Genomic DNA, 21359 nt, shown 5'->3' on the forward strand with positions numbered 1-21359 from the left:
GACTCCTTCACTCGAAGCTTTGCGGAAGGATACTCATTTTTAATCCGCCATCTGCTGAGAAACGGTTTCGAGGCGTGGCCAGCATCTCGGGCACCACCCCTCTAGGCCAATCGCAGCAGGAGGCTTGTCGTGAGCTCCGCCCCACTGGCGCGGAGAAGCCAATGAGAGAGGGCGATAGAGCGGCAGGGGCCGGCCGCGGAGCAGGGTGGGGGGCGGGCGCGCGGCTGAGGGGGTGTGTGCGCGAGCGCGGGGTCGAGTAGTATCGCTCGCCGCAGCGGCTGTTGCTGGGGCGGAGGGGAAGCGCCGCGTTTGCGGAGCCTGTTGCCCGGGCGCCGTGTAACCGCGGGGTGCGCCGGGTGGGGACCGGCGACAGGGGTCGGGGGGGAGGGATACAGGTGAGGGCAGGGGCAAGGCTGGAGGGCTGCCTGGGCGGGCAGGAGGGGGTTGTTCGTGGGGCGGAGAAGCGTCCGGAAGGAGCTTGGCCCGGTCTCCTTCTTCCCTGCTTCCCCTTCAGCTGCCGCCCCCCGCTTCGGGTCCTCGGAGGGAGGGAACAAAGAGGCGGTGGGGGGCAGGCTGAGGAGGCAGGGTGGCGGCCGGCCGGGGTGGGTATTGCTGGGAGCTGCACTGCAGCAGCTTCTGGTATTTCCTTCCACCCACCCCCACTGAGGCAATGATTAACAGGACCGTGGGCAAAGAAGCATCCTGTGGGTGTCTGAAGGCTCGGCTTGAGCCGCTTGAAAAGAAGCGGGGGAGGGAAGGGGGGAGGACGGGGAGAGGAAGAAGGAAGCAACGCTGCTCCCGCCCGCCTTGGCCCCGCGGCTCCCTGTGAGGAAAGGCGGGCGGGGGCCGAGCCCGCCGGCAGGGCTCGGAGCGCGGCCTGGCAGCTGACCGACGCCTTGTTTTGTTTGTTGTTCTTTTGGGTTGTTTTTTTCTTCTTCTTTTTTTTTCCCCCCCCCCTTTCTAATCTCCTCCTTCCGTCGGTTTCCTCCCTGGAGGCCTCCCGATGAGTTAAAATGGTGCTGAGGCTCGAGGGGAGCTGGTCGCTGCTGGTGGGGAAGAGGTTCCTCAGCCTGTCGGAGGAAGACGACCGGTCGTGGGACACCAATCGCATTTCGGAATGGCCCTGGAAGTCAGGCAGGATCCGAGCGGTTTCACACACGGACATATCCAAACAAGACCTGAAGGTAACCGGGAACTTCTAAAGAGACCTTCTAAAACGAGAGTGCTTGCTTACCCTGTGACCTGAAACTTTGTGTGCGTGCATGTGTGTGGGTGTGTGTATATGCTGTTGTTGGGGGAGAGAGCGTCTTCTTGGTCCGCTTGTCTGCTTAACGTGCTTGAAAACATGTGCACCTCTGGCTGAAGCCCCCAGTGTACTTGTATTAATACTGGAAATTACCTCAAACTAATTATCAATATGCTTTCTCCCAGCAGCATTTTGGAAACTTCAGGTTTTTATTGCACCTGCTGTGCGTGTTTTTATTTCTGTGTATTTCCTAAATGTAACTGAAGACTTTGTCAGTTGTAAGCGATTTTTTCCCCCCAGAGGTTGCAGTTTCTTATGAAACCGAAACACTCTTATGTTGATGGGATTGGGGACTTTTCTTGCTCTTTGAAGTAGCTGGTAATGAACAAGTACTTCTACTGTATTGAAAGACATACCAATTCTTGCATGGTATTGGTGGTTTTTCAGACTCTTCTTGTATGGTGGCCACTTCTTAATGATTACCAATGAGATTTTTAAACATGCAATCCGTTTTTGCAAACTTAGTGTCATTTGTTAACTATATAGTTTGGGTGGAAGTCAAGGGACTTCCACAGTTTGACTGTGAAGCTCTCAAGGGGGTATTTGGTAACTGTAGTCACTAAAACTATTCAACTGTGTCTGGGCAGTTACTATAGTATACAAAGTACTCGCTAAGGACACACTCCACTATAGTAATGACATCTTGTTACATGGTCCTCTTATTTGTTTGGACAAGGGACTTTGGAGGCAGGCTGTTCTGTGACAGCAAGAACAGAAGCATCTTTCAATCGAAACTGTTCCCTTGTCTTTTTCTTTTTTACTGGCAGAACTTTGTGCCCTCTAATTAACTGAAGAAGCATGAGCTCCTTGTACAATTTCTTCCTGTTTGACGTGTTTTTTAACTCTTTTTTGAAAGCGTAAGCTTTGTTATGAAGAGTCCCGAGTTGTTAGAGGTCGAGCTTCTTGTTGTGGATCTGTGGCAGGGGTGGAGCTTTCTCCATCTTTGGTCAGCGGGGCTGTGCCCATGCCGTACTTGGAATGAGGAGGAGGATGTTGGTGCTGCAGAAAAACTCTTCTTAAGGACCTTCTCTGGGATGTAAAAGGAGAAGGAGCAGGTGCTGTTGGGGACTTTACTGTGAGCCTTGTGACTGGTTACGGTTCTGCCAGAAGCGATTGACTTAATGTATTCTCCAGTGAAAGTGTTAAAGAAGTTGCAACGTAGACAATCGAGGCGTAGAGAGCTTCTGTATCAAAACACGTGCCATCTCCTTTCCTCTCTTGCAGCTCTGTGGAAGAGTAATGTATAGTTAGACCTAAAATAGTAATAGATTGGGGTGGAAAAAAATGTCTCTAAAGGAGCAGAAATATTTAATCTTCTTGTATAGTGTGAGGAGCAAGCTACAGAATAGAAGGACTGTCAACTACTTTTGAAAGTATTTTCTCAACTGTATTTTCCTGTTTGTGCAGTGTTGATACCACAGACAAAACAAGCCATTCTGGTTCTGGTACTTGTGTTATTTGCTTATCTCTTTCATTGTTTCTGTGAACTTCAAAATTACTAAATTCATTTCTGCACCCATTAGTTTTACAACTCCTGTCTGTGGTAATGCTTTTTTGCGTGCGTGCTTTTACTTGCCTTTCCATTTAGAGGGAAGCTAAACACAAGGGAATGTTTCTGAGATTCACTCAACTGGGGTTTCTCTGCTGTTAGTGTAAATTAGTTAAATGTATTTAGATTGGATCATTATATTTTATGGGAAGAGGGAGTGATTTTTCTGAGAACGATGTTCTCTACCAAGACATACCAATTCCTGTATTCAGGCAAAGTTCTAGTTGTGGTCTTTCCCAATCCTTTGCTGATCTCCCCTTGTTGGTGAAAGAAGAATGATGCCATCCCAAAGATATTAGTCAAGCCACCATGTTTGTCATGACGTGACAACTGCTTTACTCTTGAAAAGTTTGTATAGATGCTTCAGAGATTCATGAAGATAAATGCCAGTTAAAAGCAGGCAGCAAATGACCTTTTTCACATTACATAATTTGATCACCTTTGTTGACTTACTGTCATTTGTGTTTTCAATGAATTAACTAAAGTTTTATTCTTTGGGACTCTTATTCTTAAAATATTTCTGGAAAAACAGCTTGTTCATTCAAGTACTCTAGAGTTTGTGGAAAATGCATGTGCTACTGCTGTATACAGTCCTTTAGAGTTTTAAGGGGTTTTGTGTGTCTGTTTTTCCCTGATTGTAAACAGTGGTGGTGGAGTTAACACATTTAATGGTCCTTGAGCAACAGAGGACTTTTTGAGATGGGAAGGTTGTAGAGTTAAATAGGAATATTAATGTTTTATGCAGTAGTAATGATGACAAACCACTTAACATTGACTGTCACTTATAAAATACTAGGTCAGCCTGGAATGCTTTAGTGATTGCTTGATTGTGTGACAGAAAGACAATAATCGTGTTTGTATTTTAAGTACTCTTTTCTGCAAGGGTTTTTTTTGGGGGGGGGGGGAGGGGGGCAATTAGTGTTTGTTTATCCTTTTCCATGTTGTGTGTGACTGAATTTTATGGTTAGTCACTCCTTTACTTTGTTTCCTTTCTGTAGATTTGTGTAGAATTTGATGATGAGTCATGGGAAAAAAGAAGATGGATAGAAGTCTACAACCATAAAATGAAGGCATTCCTGGTGGAGCAAAAGCTAGTACTGGCTGAAAGAAAAGCTCAAGCCAATTCTGTGTCTTCTGTCCAGTGGCCTGCAATGGCAAGTATATGCTTGGCCTAACTCACTTTGGTTCTACTGTTCATCTTCTAAAGACAGTGTTGTTACAAGTGTGAATTTCTCAAGTACAGCTTCACTTGTACTCTTACCTGTAATCTGAAGGGAGACTAAATCTCTTTGTACAGCTGGAGCTAGGCAGAGCTTGTAAGCATTTGAAATTGGTACATTGTGCATGGAGATACAAGAATGTATTTTTATGACTTTGCTTCCCTCCCAAACCACTGTTCTGTACAGCTAATTCCTTCTCCATCTAGTCTCATGTTTCTTCCTTCTTTCATGAAATTGTAGTTAAGAATAAAGAGGAAAAGGGTAGATAATAGGTTTCTAAGGATAGCCTGTACTTTTCTCTTAAATTCTTATTTTGTTCTGCCTCAAGTACTGTTAATTCTTCAGTGATGCTTGATCTGAGACAAAAATAATTTGAATGACACTGATGTGATGGCTGCCTGGCACAGGTGATTTGTGAGATTTAGATTCTGTGCATATAAAAACCTGAGCTACACTGTGCAAGCTGGAGAACTAAGCTTTCTGTAACTGCCATGCATGGCTGGCTAGGCAAAGTAAGCATTAGAGGTGAACAGGGAACACTTCTTAATGTATTCAGCCAGTATGGTTTACAGTTTTACTTGACTACTTTGAATATTGCTGCTCATAAAAGTAGTTGTGAAATAAACTTGCTATACATTAATTATGCTGAAGTTGTAGTCCATGTTTTAATACTCTTAACTTTGCTAGGTATAAAGTATGCAGTGTAATTCATATTGCTGCATTTTAGCTGAGCTTTTTTCTTAAGCAAAGCTAATCTAAGCAGATATTTATTGGAAGTAGGGCCAAATAGGATGGGAGAAGAAGTGGAAAGATGAGTCCTTAATTTTATTTCCTGACCTGTGCATTAATATCAGCAGTTTTACTAGTAGATCTTGCTGATACATAGTTCTTAAAACATGCTTATTTAAACTTAACTGTTGTCCCTTTCCAAGTATGTGAACAGTTCTTACTGGGTACTTGTCTTCAGTTTGTGCATAAGGTTTTCTTCATGATGTGACATGTCAGTTCATGCAGTGTACACGTTCCAAAGCTCATTAAGCAGAGGATGTAGGGTAAAATAAAGCATAATACTGGAGCTTGCCTTGGCAAAAAAGACTTTCTCCCTTTACTGCCATACAGGGCAGGAAAGAAGGGGTCACAAAACAGGTCTGTGGATTAATTTATTCAAACCTGGATCACAACTTATTGATCCAATTATACAGGAGAGCATGTTTCTGACAAATGGAATAGCTTTGCAGAACTCTTGTAATGCCCTGTCACTCCTGGAGAGAGTCTTGTTCCTCTTGTGGTGATACTGCTACTTTGCCAATGCTGCCCTAACTGAGGTGAAAACAACAAAGCGGAAGAAAGTCTTTGGTTGCTCAATCAGTCCTTTGGAAACACAAATGCTATCAGAATTATTTTCTTTTTTTTTTTTCTTTTAAATGGGGCACAAAGGTATGTTTCATGTAGGGAGGAGTTATTCTTGCCACTTCTGATGTTCCAGGCTCCCAATGGCTACTCATTCAGAGCTGTTACTGCAGGACTAGACAGACTTGAACCTTGAACATATTCGGAAGAGTTCAGAAGCTTTTAAAGGAAATTTTTGGTTCTTGTCTGTTCTTAAAACCTTTGGTATACCTGAACACGATTTTATCATTGTACTGCAGTGGTATAACAACTATGAGGCTATCAAAGTCATCATACATGCCTAAACTAAGGCTCCAGAATGTTATCAATGAGCTTTGAGAACTTTAATATAAGCTGTGCAGCAGGTCTTCATTGATTTGCTAGTTATTCCCCCAGTGTACCTTAAGGAGGGTTTTTCATTAACATATCCAGAATCAGAACTCTTTAATATTAGTAAATTCTTCATGTTGAGATGAATGATTAATGATTGTTAATGGCAGCCACCTGAACTGAATTCCCAACTCTAATAAATGAAATTAATTTCAAGTATAATCCAGTAACTCCTTTATTAGGCATGTATTAGATGTTTTATTAGAAACTTGCTTTGTTTCAAGAGTTGTATGTAGATGTGATATCTTAACAGAGAAATAGATGCAAATCTAAAATAACTTTTTGAACGTAAATGAGGAATGATGAGATTTTGTTACTCTGTTTCTAAGAAAATGTTTATCACTTTTCTAGACTTACAAATCCTTAGTGGACAAAGCTGGTTTGGGATCAATGGTTTCAGTACGCTATCTCGGTGAAGAGAGATGTGTTTTTCTTTCTAAAGACCTTTTAACACCCATTCAGGTAACCTTGTGTGGCATTATAAAGATGGAATAGAAATATTTTATCTTGGTATTTAACATATGTCAAGTTAATATATTCTAAATGCAAACTTTAGATGGGTAAAAACTTGGAGTAGCTGTGTATTGCCATAACTCATAAATACCAGTTCTGAATGTAATGTAGGTGTTGATTAAAAATTTTCTGAAGCTGATCTAGCATATTCTAGTCACTTAAGAGACCTGGATGAGGGAGTGTATTAGGACAGTTAGTCAGCTCAAGTGACAGCAGTTGCATCATGTTGTTGGTGATGATAATCTGGAATAGTTTGCCTTTTCTCCTTGTGAACACAACTGTTGTTACTATGAAAGGAGTTGCAGGGATATCTGGAATAAGTCTTGCTATGTAATAAACAGATCACTTCTAAACAAATGTGGAATTGGGCAGGACATAAATGAGATGGTTGAATTATAGGCCCTTTATTGAGCACCAAGAGGAAAGTTTGCTAGTGAAAATGACTTAGAGATGGGTTGAAACAATTGCCCTATGTGACTGGTCAGGCATTTTGAGGAATAGTATCTGCTACTGATAAAGGATTTAACCTTTCAGAAAAATATTCTCAGGACCTTTAAACAGTCTGAATGAAACTTGTAATAGGTGTCCCATGTTGAGACTGCTGGTAGTGCCATCATTAATGATCTGCTTTGACTTGTTAACAATCAGCAAATAGACAACTCACTATAAGAAACTAACAAAATCACTTAAAAGCTACATTTGAGTTGTAGATTGTCTTGCCTGTGTTGGCTCAACAACAGAGTAAAGATTTATTTATGTAGAAGCCTTATCTCGGTATTGCAGTGGAGCAAATTGCTTTGCTGACATCTTGAATAACAGTTTCTTGACTAACAGCTCTTGAGTGTTCTGCTTCTTACAAATATCGGAGCAGTACTTGAGACAAAAAAAGAAGAAAATAATCCTTTTTAATGGCACTTTGAGTCATTGTTAAAAACTTACTCTAAACTTTTCATTTCAGAATTAATTCTAAATGTTGTCAAACAGCTTGTTTTAGAGAACAATAGAGAGGAAAAACCCCTAAAATATAAATACATGATGCTGAATAATTATGAATGATTTAGATGTAGCTGACTCTGTTTTCATTCATATGAACATTTTATAATGATGTCTTGTGATGGACTGGATCCTGGTGTCATTGTCATAAATAGAAACATAAAACTTAAAATATTGTGTTTACATCTGCTCAGGACTAGTTATAAATTGCTGCTTCTGAGAACTTAAAATCCTAAATTTAAAAATGGATGGTTCAGTTAAACCTTGTTTTACTACATTGCTAATGAGAACTAAGCCAGACGATTTCAGAACTATATTAAAGTGGACCTGGAGAGCTCACTTTAGTCTGGTTTGCTGATGGTTGTTCCAGATTAGTCGTAAGGAAATGATGTCTGCCTCAATAAATACAATATCCTAGGAGCTGAAGAAACACAGAATAATGAGAAACTTGTTGGACTTGTATGAATTGCTGCTATTTTGTTTCTAAATATTATGGGGTTTTGTTAATCAAAAGCATTATCCTTAATACCAACTTCTATATTTTGCTTTTCCTAAATAGGATATGGATGGTTCTAGGCTTCCTCTTAAGGATGATCAAAATGTTAATGAAGAAATTCAGGCTTTGGTTAAGAAACACCTAGATGAAACGCGCCTGGTACAAGGTATAAGTACGCTCTGTTGCAGAAAACTCTGGCAATAAATACTCAAGTCAAAAGGGAAATCTTTGCAGTAATGGTGTAAATTACTGTAATCTGGCTTGGGGATAAAAGCCTTTTTTTAAAATTCTAGTTCCACTTTCTTTTGCAGCAGTGAATGCAAAATGTGAAGGATTATAGAGATTTAAGTTTCAAGTCCTTTGTAAGAGAACAGAATTTAGGCACATATAGATGTCCTGGCACTTGTGAAAGAGATACCAAATTTGTTACAATTATCACTGAAATTATTGGGAATTGCTTATTGCTTTAAGTAGCTTCATTTTTTTTTGTTTGCTGCTCATTTAGAAAACCTTCCAAAGTTTTATATTGAGACTACTTTTTCTAGTCAAGTTAAAATTGTTATTTTTATATTTGCTAGCTTCAAATTCTTAACTACTGGGTTCATACAAGTATATTTGTAGTCATATGCTTGCATATGCAAGAACTGCTTGCTTTATGGAAAGATAAATATTGCAACTTAACAGTATTGGAAATGATAACTCTTAAGAGAGGAAAAATTTACATCCAATCATTCAATCTTCATTTCTATGTCCACTGATCTGCCTCACTGTCTGAGATCTGGAGGTCAATCTGACCTCTGCTGCATGCTTTAACCGCCAGAAAACTTCATGGAACTATTCCAGGAAGGACGTAGCTGGAACATCATTTAATTATGCTTTTATCCCCCTCCCCTCAGCCATGTGGAAGTTGTCTCAAGATTCTCTGTTTGTTTTGCTTACTTGCATCTTGCATGCCGTACTGTTGGCAAATTCATGTTGGCAAATTCATGTTGGCAACTGTGATAATCTTCATGCTCCCTTTCTCTTAAGCTCCCTTTTCTTGTATTGTTATTTCCAATTTTTAAGGTGGAAAAAATATCATTGGTTCAAAAATTAGAATTTATAGCCTGGATCCATCTACTCAGTGGTTCACAGCAGTGGTTGTAAATGGTAATCCAGCTACAAGAACTCTGGAAGTCAACTGTCAGGAGGTAAGAACTGGTTGCTGTGGGTTTACAAACCGGGATGGGGAATGGGTGGGATCATGTATTTATACCTCCACTGACACCATTTTAATTCTGTCCTTACTGTAATAAACTTTAAAAAATGGGGATCAATGTAGTGCAGAATAATCTGTTACCCCAAACTGTTTCTGTATTACTGAATGCTGCTGGTAGAATTATCAAATAACAAATGGTCTTCTACAAAAAATGAAGGAGACCTGGAATTTTTACTTGACAAGCAACACAAACCTATGATCCTGGTTTCTTTGCTTTCTATACTGTATAGACAGTGCTCTGAAGCACTGGTTTATATGTGTGTTTTCATGCAGAGACAGTATCATAACAATACATTGTTAAATTCAGCTTGGTATTCAAAGAACCTAGAAGTTAAGACCTTAGTCTGTACCACAACATCTAAGATAAATACATTCAAACAGTAACTTTCACCTCTTTAAATGTCTGCTTCTGTGTTTTTGTTCCTTTCCAAGATTCCAGCTTTAAAAACTCTTGATCCAGAGTTAATTCATGTTGAAATCATATATGATAACAATGGAAAATGTGGTAAGACCTATTATTGTTTGTCCTTCAAACACTACTTAGCATATTTGTAAGAAATAGACTAATCTTGATCACCTTCTCTTCCAGATAAATCTAAAAGAATTGGGAGCATGAAAAGGAAGTCATCTGAGAATAGTGGAGGTGTTGATACTAAGCACACAAAATCTTCTCCTGAGGTAATGTCTTACTATGTTATATATGACTGTTATATAATGGTTATGTCATTTCTCAGAACAGTCTTAAATAAGGATTAGATAGGAAAGTGGAATAATAAATATAATCCATGGGGAGGGTGTGTTGAGTTCTCTGAAACTTGTCTAGGCATGGGCAAAACATCTTGTCGTGTGATAATTGGACAAAAAGTTACTGAGCCTGAAAGTTTTGGTTTTTTTAACTGTGCTTTTTGCACCCTCCTCCTGCTTAGGAGTTAGCCTGCGTGGTCATGTATTCTGTAGCGTGAGAAAATGCAAAAAGCAGTTCTCAAGTTCATAATCTTTGCTTTTCACGTTATTTTTTTAACTATTTTGTACTTAAACCCAAAACCTTCAGCCACACTTGCATGCTTTGAGGATTCAAGCTGCACAAGCAGCAGTGTGGAAGAATGTTGTTTCAGTACAAAAAGGGAGTATGACTACTTTTCTAGTACTTCCATGTCTACGTTTATTTCTTTTGTGAGTGACCTGCCAAGTATCACTGAGATCTTAGAAAACTGTCTCAAAGGTCAAAAGATGATGTGGGTAACTTTAAGTATAGAAATGCAAATGAAAAATAATGTCTTGGCTAAAGAATAGTACTTCAAACTTATCCTATAATTTTGCCCCAGTGTTTCAGACCAAAAATTACATTTTAGGCAGGAGTAGCCTTCTGGAAGCTCTAGAGCAGTGGTGGGGTGGGAGGGTTGGGTTGTTTTTTTTTTTTTTTTTCGTTTCTTGTTCTTGGCTTCTGTGCAGTCAGTCCTGTGCTGAGTCAACTATGCAGATCTGGCTAATGACTGGATATTGTTATTAGAAATCTTGAACGGCTTCACAAAGAGGTCTTGTATGAGGTAGCAAGTACAGGATAAGACTCCTCAATGAAGAGAGTGATCTATCTTGTGTTAAATGATGAGGGGACTTGAGCATCTCATATGAGGAAAGGCTGAGAGAGCTGGGTCTGTTTAGCCTGGAGAAGAGACGACTGAGAAGGGATCTGATCAATGATTATAAATATCTAAAGGGTGGATGCCTAGAGGAAGGGGCCAGACTTTTCTCTGTGGTGCCCAGTGACAGGACAAGGTGCAATGGGCACAAACTGGAGCACAGGAAGTTCCATCTGAACATGAGGAAGAACTTCCTCACTCTGAGGGTGACAGAGCACTGGAACAGGCTGCCCAGAGAGGTTGTGGAGTCTCCTTCTCTGGAGATATTCAAAACCACCTGGATGCAATCCTGTGCAACCTGTTCTAAGTGACCCTGCTTTAGCAGAGGGGTTGGGCTAGATGATCTCCAGAGGTCCCTTCCAACCTCTACCAGTCTGTGATTCTGTATTTACTGCTGAGGAAGAGCATACAGCAAATGAGGATGAAGTAGCTAGTGCATTGCAGTCATACTCTGCTCATGTTGTTTCTACAGCTCGTACTTGAGTACTTTTAGCATCTTTTGGGTGCTCAGTTTGCTATTCTTTAGCTTTCTTCATATTTAGCCATTGAGCAGCCTGCTTGATACATGCAAAGCTGGTCTTTATTTCCTATTCCAAATGTCCTGCAGAAGAGTTATCATGATCTGAAATCATAGCTTGTTTCACTGTACTTTTTTATTAAAGTAGCAAAGTTATTCTAATTTTCTAGTCTGCTGTCCTTCAAATGACTGGATCCTTTATCATTTTTGTGCACTTTGGGAAATGTCTTGCTGCTATTTTCTCAATGGTTACAAGTGAGTGCACTTTCTAGTGAGGAAAAGAGAAGCTCTATTTGTTTCTCTGATTTTGGTAGATGTGAATATATGGGAGTGATAAGTTGAAGCCATATTTTTTTTGTTTTACTTAGTATGTCATAGTACTCTGATTTCTAATATGGAGTTAATTAATTCCAGTGGTTTTTTGAGAGCTTGTCTCAATGCCTGACAGCTGTGTTATACCAAAGCAGAAAGGAAATATTTTGGAGCTGATGGTAATGAGTCTGTTGTGTAACTTCCAGCAGTAAGTTGAGCATATGGGAGTGGAATATAGATGTTAGAGCTGAGGGAGGAGCCTCACAGAAAACAACCGTTTTTAAAGACACTTGCTAATTTAATGGGTCTGCTGTATTCCTAAAAGAATTGTAGATTTGTGAGGCTGGTGATTTAATCAGCACAGGATTTCTTTACTTAACACTTTCTAGAATCCCAGTACAAAGACTTTTTCACTACAAGGAAGTTCACATCTTGATTTTTTTGGTAATGGTGTCAGACTAACGTCACAGTTTTAACTTTCTCTAGGATTTTCAGATGAGCTCTGAAAGCTAATTCTGATTACTGCAATTATCTTTAGAAAGATCATTGCGCTGGCAGTTATGAAGAGCAGAGTTTTCTATTTTCCTTTCCACTTTCTTAATACACCTTCCTTCCCCCCAAAAAAGTTTGTTGTTAATCAGGAGAAAATGAATTAACATGAACAGTGTTTCATGGAACCTGTAACGTTTAAAAGGACGCTCTAAGGCCTTTCCATCTTCTGGACATGTGAGGAATGATCTTCAATGAGCTTTAATAAACACAGTGGGAAGGGTATTGATGTATTTTTCTTTTTAAGCTGAACCTTGCAAACCGGTATTTGTTATCCTGAATTTTCCTAACTGTTAAAATCTCTCTTGCAGGTTTCTCCCAGTCAGGGACATGTGCAGTCAGTACCAACTGTGTTGGGTGAAGCATTGTTAGGATGTACTCCTGCTAATAAAGACCAAAGGCATCAAGGCCTGCCCCTGCCAGCTAACTCGCCACCCAATCTTGGTGCAGAAACTCCTCAGGGGTAAGGAATCAGTTTATGCTTATGCAGACTTTTTTTCCTCCAAAAAGAGCTCCAATTCTTAGCAAAATAAACTCAGAGGTTATTTTAAAGAACTGTAGTAACTAGTCTTCTGTAATATTGGCATAGAAATGTGTTAGACTTAATTGCCCTGGATACATAGCTTACTTGCTTATGCCATATTTTTCTTTTTTTATCTTTGAGTAGTTGTCCTGCAATTTCACAAGCCAAAGTTACTGATGGGTTATACAGAGGTCTGTTGCCCACTTTTTTTTTTTCCAAATACATTCCTCCTCTGCCCCCAAGGCAAATAGAACACATTCAAGCAGGTGTCCTGTATACCAGCTTCTTGCAGATCAAGTACAGGTTCTCCATTATATTTCTGTTGAATACCAGTGGCTTTAAACTTCTTTGTTACCTCCAATTCTGTCACAAAAATGAACATAATGGTAGAATAGTGTGACAGGAAAACTCAAATTTTGTATTAGCTTAAAAAGAAGTGGTATAGGGTTTTTTCCACTTAGTTTTGTATATATATCTTACAAGATAAATGTTGAAAAGATGAAATTTTATTTTTCATTTGAGCTTTTTGTGTGGGAGCAGTTTTACTGTCTTCATAGAGACTTGTAGTGCCAACCAGAATTTCCTTGAGTATTAGAATCTTCTCACACAGACATGCAAGTGAAATGCACTTGGTTATACAGCTGTTGCATGGAGAAAATGAGAAAGTAACTGTTTAGTTGTGAGAGAAGGTAGTGGAGTAGCTGCAGTACCTAAGTTTGTGCTTACATGTGCATACAGCTTTATCATCCTGCCTGACTCTTAAAAAAAAAAAAATCAAACCCCACAAAAACCTAAACAAAAACCCCCTCAAACACAAACGTATTTAACCACCCACAAATTTAAAATCTTGGAACATCAGAATTAAAAGTACATAACTAAATTTCTTCTTTCAAGAAGAACGTGACTAGATTGAGCAACCGATGCCCTGATTTGTTTCACACCTTTTTCTTTGTCTGATTATTGCATGTCGTGTGTTTCAGCACATGTAGACGGAGCTTACCGGAAACTCATCCTTCTTGTCTTAATACTGGAATTAAACCATTGAAGGAAGATCTGACGGCCTTTCCTAAAGTGACGTTTATATCTAAAGAACAAACGCAAAATCTTAATGGTCAAAGTGGTAAATATACTTCTTTGACAACCTCAAGATCTTCATCTTTGACTGATTCAGCTAATGAAAAAGGAACCAACCTGAAAAATACAAATGAACCTCTTATGAAGCCCACAACAAACTTTACAAAAGAATGCATTTCTGTAAAACAGTTGCAACATCTTAACTCTTCCATAGCAATACCCAGAGTCAGTAGCACTGCTGAACTGCAGAGGACTTTAGATTGTAGACCCTCAACCTCAGATGCTCATCTTCTCTCTCTTAATGAGTCTGGAGTTAAATCTCAAAGCAACTGCAATAGCCAGAACATCCACAAAGGGAACAAGATTGATGAACTTACAGACATGGAATTTTTTATTAGAAGGAATTCAAATGAGATTTTGTATGACAGAAATGAAAATGAAAGCTTTTGGACTGGAAGTGCCAAGGTCCAGGATAATAGTAAGTATTTTTAAAACTTCCTGTCATTTGAAAGTCCTTGTAGCTTCTGTGTAACTACATACAAGTAGATCCTTTAGCATATGCAAAATCAGTAATTTACATTGTGTGAGTGAATCTGGAATTTGAGTCATTTTGTGGGTTCTTTTACATGGGGAATGCAATAAACTTGAGAGAAATGTACTTTCCTGATAAAGGAAAAGAACTAATCATTAATTTCTAGAAATAAGTTATTACAAAATGCATGCAAGAACAAAATGGGTTACAAAAACAAGGTTCTGTTTGGAATGCAGATACTGGATGGAATAATGAGACTGATTTTGTTAGTGATGGTCCTAAATTTTAGAAGCATGGTGAGAGATGGAAGTTGTTCTCAACAAAGCTTTGTTGAAGAAAAGCTTTTCATTTAATAATTGTTCTGAAAACAAAACAAACTCAACCAACCAAAAAAAACCCCCAAAAAACAAAATTAAAAAACCACCCAACCCCAAAACAACCCACCTTGTTTCTGTATTTTCTGTGGCCCAGTTCCACTTGGGGAGCTCTTCAAGTTTTCTATGTGGGACAGAATGAGAAAGTCTGTAGTTGTTCAAGGAGCTAGACTACTGATGTTATATATTGTGCTGTGCATCAGGCAGTATAGCTGATCATTCAGTGTTCTGAGAATCTCTCTACACACCCACCTCTTCTTTCTTTCCAATCTCATGTTGATTGGTCTTGGATTACCATTTGCTATTCCATAATTAACATGGGTACATAGTCAGCCGAGCAGTCACTGTTGTGCCCTGCTAGGTCTCACCCACAATGTGGGAGGAAGAGAGATGTTTGACATCTGTTATAGTAAGGTATTGAAAGCTGTTGTATCGTGAAGGGTGAGAACAGGACTGAGAAATGGCCAGGTTGTACTTCTGTCTTATTACTTGTGAAACACGATCGCGTCATACCCTCGACTAGACTCAGTGCTCAGGTACTCCAGCCCTGATGGCTGAAGAACTTTAATAAAAGCAGAAGCTCTTTTACAATATTCCTCCGTGGAGTAGCAAAAGGAGCTGTTAAACTTGAGTCCGCAGACTATGACTCTGGTGGAACTATAGCTTGAAAAAGCTTCTACTGACCTGAAAAGAGAGTTCTGCCAACTGCAAATATTTTAGCATAACTTTGTCTCAATGTAGTGTGAAAGTTATAGGAAAAGTTGACATTGATCTTTCACTAAAATACATTTGCTTGCACCTTTATGTAAGAAATTGAAGCTTGTCTAATCTATGCTACTCTTCCCTGCAGTAATTGTTCGCAAGTCAATTTTAGCAGATGCTTCTAAAGTGAAAAAGCTGCAGCAAAGTGGAGAAGCATTTGTACAGGATGGTTCCTGCAATAATATCGCACCTCACTTGCATAAATGCAGGGAATGTCGTTTGGACAGTTATAGAAAGAACAAAGAGCAGAGAGACTCCACTGTCTTTTGTCGATTCTTTCACTTCAGAAGGTAAGAACAATTTTTAGACCTTGATATTCTTTGAACGTGAATAATGTGCCCCACATGTCTGAGTTGGACATCTGACCTTTTCAGCTTTTCTGAAAGGGTGGCTGTTGAGCGTTCACTGTTAGCTGTAAAGTGGATTCATCTTTCAGGACAGATGAAAAGATAGTTTTTTGCTCAAATTGGTCTCATTTAGGTCTCTGGTTTGAAACTGCTAGATGTCAACATGTAGCAGTTAAGCTATAAGGCTAATATACCTAACAAATGAGAGGTTGCCTGTGGGTTTTTTAGCTCTTAAAGTTTTTTTAACTGCTTCATTTGAGTAGAAAATATTTTGGCAGGACTTTGAGCTCTTCATTTTGCTATTCTGGGCTGAGTGCCAGTTGGATAACGTGAGTTTAGTTTGAGTGCTGCAGCTCAGTAGTATTGGAGATACTAGTGAGAGGGTAGATTCTGAGCATGTCTCCCAAAGTTTAGCGGTTGAACATGTGAAATGTTAGACATATATTTACAGCTGTGGAAGAGTTGCAGACAGTACCCAGGGGCTTTCACCTGGAGCCATGGAATAGTGATGGACAAATAATTTATATTGTGTTGCTCTGTTTTTTGCTCTACAGTTAAGAGTTTGTACCACTTATTTAGGTTTTCTGTAGAAATGTTCAGTCAGTACACTCACTGGGTTTCAGGAGAACTGATGTGGAGGGTCAGCAAGGCAACTTTAAGGAAAACCCAGTGACTGAGTGGTGGTTGCTTTTCCCAAACCTAATCTGCAGCTTTAAAAGGATCTCTTTCAGATCCTTTACTCCACATCTATATCCCTCCAGAGCCCGATTCCTGAGTAGAACAGTCAAGGTCTTTTGACGTTTTACCTCTTTACCTCTTAAGACACCATGAGGAACCCTTTCAAAAAGGGTGTTCAGTTGTTACTTGAAGCCTATCTGTAAGGCCAGGGTGGATGTTCTCAAACTGCAGTGTCCGGCTGTTTTTTAACGTGTCCTGTCCTTTGTTTTCAAGTTGTGTACATTTTTTCCATGAGCTACTTGTTCTCATGTCCAGATGTTGTCGCATGTTTCTTTTCATTCCCCCCACACACGTTTAAGCTTTGATGCATGGACTGTGTTTTATGGGAAGAAGGTAACGCTTTTGATTTTAGAGAGGAAAAGCAAAAATACTAGTTACCACAAGGGAGATGGGAAGCTTACTTATTCTCAGTTTTCCTTTTTAGTTTCAGAAGAATGACTTTCTTTTGAGTGTCTAGGTAGAATAAAAAAGAAGCTATAGGTCTGAAGACCTTTTGAAGAGAGAAAACTGAAAGCAGAAAGGTTACAAAGATCATGAAAAAAAAAATACTCTTCCACTCTTTCATTTGTTTTCTTGAGGTTTGTTCTTCCAGTGCGACACTGCCCCCCTTGCACGTTTTGTAGCTAAAGGTTTAAAAAAAAGATGTGTTACTAATCTCTTATTTAACCTCAGATTAGAGATCTAAATCTTGGGATAATCTGACATTAATTGAAATGTTCAAAAACATGTGAGACCAGATGTCATGGTTTAACCCCAGCTGGTAAGCAAGCACCACGCAGCTGCTTGCTCATTCCTCCCTTCCAGTGATATGGGGATGAGAATGGAAAAAAAAGCTTGTGGGTTGAGATAAAGACAAGTTAATAGCATAACAAATGGAGAAAATAATGTATATAAACCAAGTGATGCACAAATGCAATTGACCTCTAGCAGGTCAAGGGAGGGGATCCTGCCCCTCTACTCCGCTCTTGTGAGACCCCACCTGGAGTACTGTGTCCAGCTCTGGGGGCCCCAGTACAAGAAAGACATGGAGCTGTTGGAGTGAGTCCAGAGGAGGGTCACGAGGATGATCAGAGGGCTGGAGCACCTCTCCTATGAGGATAGGCTGAGAGAGTTGGGGTTGTTCAGCCTGGAGAAGAGAAGGCTCTGGGGAGATCTAATTGCGGCCTTCCGGTACCTGAAGGGGGCCTACAGAAAAGATGGTGAGGGACTGGTTATGAGGGAGTGTAGTGACAGGACAAGGGGTAATGGGTTCAAGCTGAAGGAGGGTCGATTTAGATTAGATGTTAGAAAGAAATTCTTTACTGTGAGGGTGGTGAGGCACTGGCACAGGTTGCCCAGAGAGGTTGTGGAGCCCCATCCCTGGCAGTGTTCAAGACCAGGTTGGGTGGGGCTTTGGGCAGCCTGGGCTAGTGGAGGGTGTCCCTGCCCATGGCAGGGGGGTTGGAACTAGATGATCTTTGAGGTCCCTTCCAACCCAAACCATTCTATGATTCTATGAATTGCTTACCACCTGTGGGAAAAAACAAACAGCTCAACATCCAGTCTGTTTCTGAGCAGTGATTCCATCTCCTGGCTAGCTTCTCCAGTTATGTCATATGTCGTATGGAATATCCCTTTGACCAGTCTGGGTCAGCTGTCCTGACTGTGCTCTCCCAGCTTCTTGTGTACCTAGCAGGGCGTGAGAAGCTGAAAAGTCCTGGACTTAGTGCAAACACTACAACTACCTAGCAACAACTAAAAACATCAGTGTGTGATCAACATTATTTTCATACTAAATCCAAAACACAGCACTGTACTGGCTACTAGGAAGAAAATTAACTCCATCTCAGCTGAAACTAGGACATCAGAGTAACAACAGACTATGGTAATTCATTTTCTCAGGGTAAAAAGTCAAACTTGCAGTGAGTTTAAAGCAGTTGAATCCTTCAGTTTAGAACTTGAAGCTGGTGGAACTGTCTGTCTCTTTATTGAATGTGTAATCTGCAAAATCTGAAGATGGCATTTGTCTGGTGATATCAGTTGCCAACACATGTTTTCTTGCCACACTTAACGTGTTAGGGAGCACATGTTCTTATCAGAATGTCTACAGCATTTAGTAAAAGGGTTCCTGAAAACATGAGCAGAACTCTGGATGTTTTGTATTTAATAGACAGCTAACAAGACAGATCTCATTCTTTCCACCTACTCAGAATCACTCAAGAATATCTTACTCAAATTTTACCGGATTTTTTGCCACCTACTTCCAAATTGTTACTGAAATATATTGTATTTTTCAGGTGTTCTAATATCTCTTGTGAGTTGTACATAGTTCTAGATTAAATTCTTACTGTTACCTCCTTTAGATGTGATCCTTAATGCCAACTCATTTTAAAAATTGTTAACCTCATTTGGTTTTGTGTGAATAAAAAAAATCTTTACGAAATCTACCTCACTATAAAAACAAAACCTGATGTTTTGAGGTTTTCTTTAAACAAGCAGTACATTAAGCATGCTTAATGACAAGTATGTTTACCCATGTCTGTTGCAACCATTAAGTGTTAAACTCATTGACATACAGCATACATATTTACAGTTCAGGCATTGACTTATTGGAATGGATGTAAACTAGTAAAACATTTGAGATGATGGATTTTTCTCCTTTTCTCCCTGTTTCCATAGGTTGCAGTTCAATAAGCATGGAATATTGCGTGAGGAAGGCTTCTTAACTCCAAATAAGTATGACCCTGAGGCTATTAGTTTATGGCTACCTTTATCAAAAAATGTTGTGGGTCTAGATCTTGACACGGCAAAGTATATCCTAGCCAACATTGGAGATCACTTTTGTCAGCTAGTGATATCTGAAAAGGAAGTAATGTCTACGATTGAACCACACAGTAAGATCAATTTGTATTAAAATAATCTATATTTTAATAGCTTTATGCGAAACTTTAAGCTTCTGACCTGTGTGAAAATATAGTGCATGCATTTGGCAATGTCATATAAGATTTCAGTGTTTCCGTCTTCTCAGAGGTAATGGTTAAGACCCAGTGTGAACTAGTGTCAACAACTCTTTGCTCACAGGCGGGGGAAAGGGAAAAGTAATTCTACCCTTTTTTGTCAGAAGACTTTTCTTAATTTATCAAATTACTCTTCCTGTTGCAGAGAGTGTAATTGTTACAAAACAAAGTGTAAAAATAAAAATTAAATAAAACGGTAGGCAGCTGACAAAAATCTATTCTTATTATGTAAATGAAATAAGGCTTGTATTTTGACTGCACAGGTTCTGTTAGATTGCTTTGGTCCTATTCTGTTATTGTTCCATAACAGATGTAATGCTGCCTCTCAAGTCAGTAAAGAAATCTTTTTTTTTTTTTTTTTTCCTCCACCCGAACTTTTCCAGTAGGACTGTTTCAAGTGATTATATGTACGGCCCTACTGGGAATGGACCAGAGAGGTGTTATTGATGGGGTGACTGACTGCAGAGCTTCATCAGTGCAGGCAGGGCAAACCTTGCGTCCTCCAACACAGGATTTTGGCCACATGAGAACCTTTTTGTAGCAAACATGAGCAGACAGCTGGGGAAGGTTGTGATCTTGCATAATCACTTCTCAGAGTAGAATGACTCTTAAAACTATGTTTGTTTTTTGGATTATAACTACATGACTGAGATGCAGTATGGTTTAGCAAACTGTCTACCCACTGTCTTCTGCATTTGGATAATATTGACATTATATAAGGATTATATCAGTTTACCAGTCGCTGCAAGGTTTTGAATAGAAGAAGAAAAACCTGAACAGGCCTGAATGCCCTTCAACAAGGGGAGGGAAGACTCGAGCCATTTCAGAAATGCTTGCTGTGGGGTCTTACCCTGGATGACTTTGCTTGAACTGGAACATATTCAGGCCTGTAGAGCCACAGTATCAGTAGCTAGAGAGGGAGGTACAAACGAATACTGAAACACTTTCAGAAGGATGAAATTTTGGGTGGAATTCATGAAACAAAGGGGAGATGAGGTGTTTCTTAATAGCAGAGGATGCATCTGTTAGTATACCTACCAGAAACATCAATAAAAAAGACACATGTGAGTTCTGGAGTTGCTTTGAAAGGAGAAAAATGTCATTAATTCTTCTCTCATTGTTTATTGCCCTGACTGGTGAGAGTAAGGGAACTCAATTTCATTAAAATGGATGATATTTTTAATGCCCTGGGTAGGAAAGTAGTAATTTACAGTCTAGATATTCATTCTTCTTTGAACAGTTCAGTGAAAGAGTGCTCACTCAGTTGGCACGGGAAAAGGTAGATTCTTCTGCTACCATGATTTGAGGTTATGGTAAACTTTTCTTGGCAGAGTTCAGCTGAAATCGAATTTTTTATGAAAAGGTATCATCTCTGACAAACTGACCTTGTCCAGAATGTTCAAAATATTTTGTTCAGTTACTACTTTTTAGGAGTTCATTTATGTTTGAATATTTCTGCACTGCACAGTATGGCTCAGGATCAGCCCTTTTCTCTTTTACCAGTGAGTTATTGGACTGGTATGTAGAGCCACAGCACAAACAAGTGTGAGGGAAAAAATTATTTGGGAGAGCTTCCTTAAAGAGAGTTCCTTAAAGGGTTAGTAGAAAAGTGTAAGTTATCCCCATGTAGTAAAAGATTGATCAATGTAGAAAGAACAGCTTGTTAGGTCATGTTGCTCCTTGGCCACCAGCTGCCAAAAGGAGACCTACAGAAAGAGGAGACAGGATCAAACTACAGAGAGGAAGTAAAAGAATAGGAGGAGTGGAAAAGGACAAAATTCAGAAAACTGAACTATGAAATGACATGCAAAAGATAACAAAGCCCTTCATCCTGTTTTGGGGAAATTGGAGGATTTGCCTAGACAATGGTAAATATAGTGC

General features: G+C 39.6%; 1 protein-coding gene across 1 annotated transcript in view; it reads left to right on the forward strand.

Moving 5' to 3' along the window:
- The first annotated feature begins 230 nt into the window (after nucleotides 1–230).
- KDM3A (lysine demethylase 3A) overlaps nucleotides 231–21359 on the forward strand; it is a 33746-nt gene continuing 12617 nt past the window's right edge. The window contains exons 1-12 of the mRNA XM_075752772.1: nucleotides 231–395; nucleotides 996–1184; nucleotides 3854–4009; nucleotides 6206–6316; nucleotides 7920–8022; nucleotides 8922–9046; nucleotides 9547–9619; nucleotides 9704–9792; nucleotides 12444–12595; nucleotides 13636–14207; nucleotides 15486–15687; nucleotides 19141–19355. Coding sequence (XP_075608887.1) covers nucleotides 1014–1184; nucleotides 3854–4009; nucleotides 6206–6316; nucleotides 7920–8022; nucleotides 8922–9046; nucleotides 9547–9619; nucleotides 9704–9792; nucleotides 12444–12595; nucleotides 13636–14207; nucleotides 15486–15687; nucleotides 19141–19355 — 1969 coding nt within the window. The 5' untranslated portion in view covers nucleotides 231–395; nucleotides 996–1013. The remainder of the gene's footprint in view (nucleotides 396–995; nucleotides 1185–3853; nucleotides 4010–6205; nucleotides 6317–7919; nucleotides 8023–8921; nucleotides 9047–9546; nucleotides 9620–9703; nucleotides 9793–12443; nucleotides 12596–13635; nucleotides 14208–15485; nucleotides 15688–19140; nucleotides 19356–21359) is intronic.

This window comes from Balearica regulorum, chromosome 4 (genome assembly GCF_011004875.1).
Source record: "Balearica regulorum gibbericeps isolate bBalReg1 chromosome 4, bBalReg1.pri, whole genome shotgun sequence".
NCBI classification, from domain to species: domain Eukaryota; kingdom Metazoa; phylum Chordata; class Aves; order Gruiformes; family Gruidae; genus Balearica; species Balearica regulorum.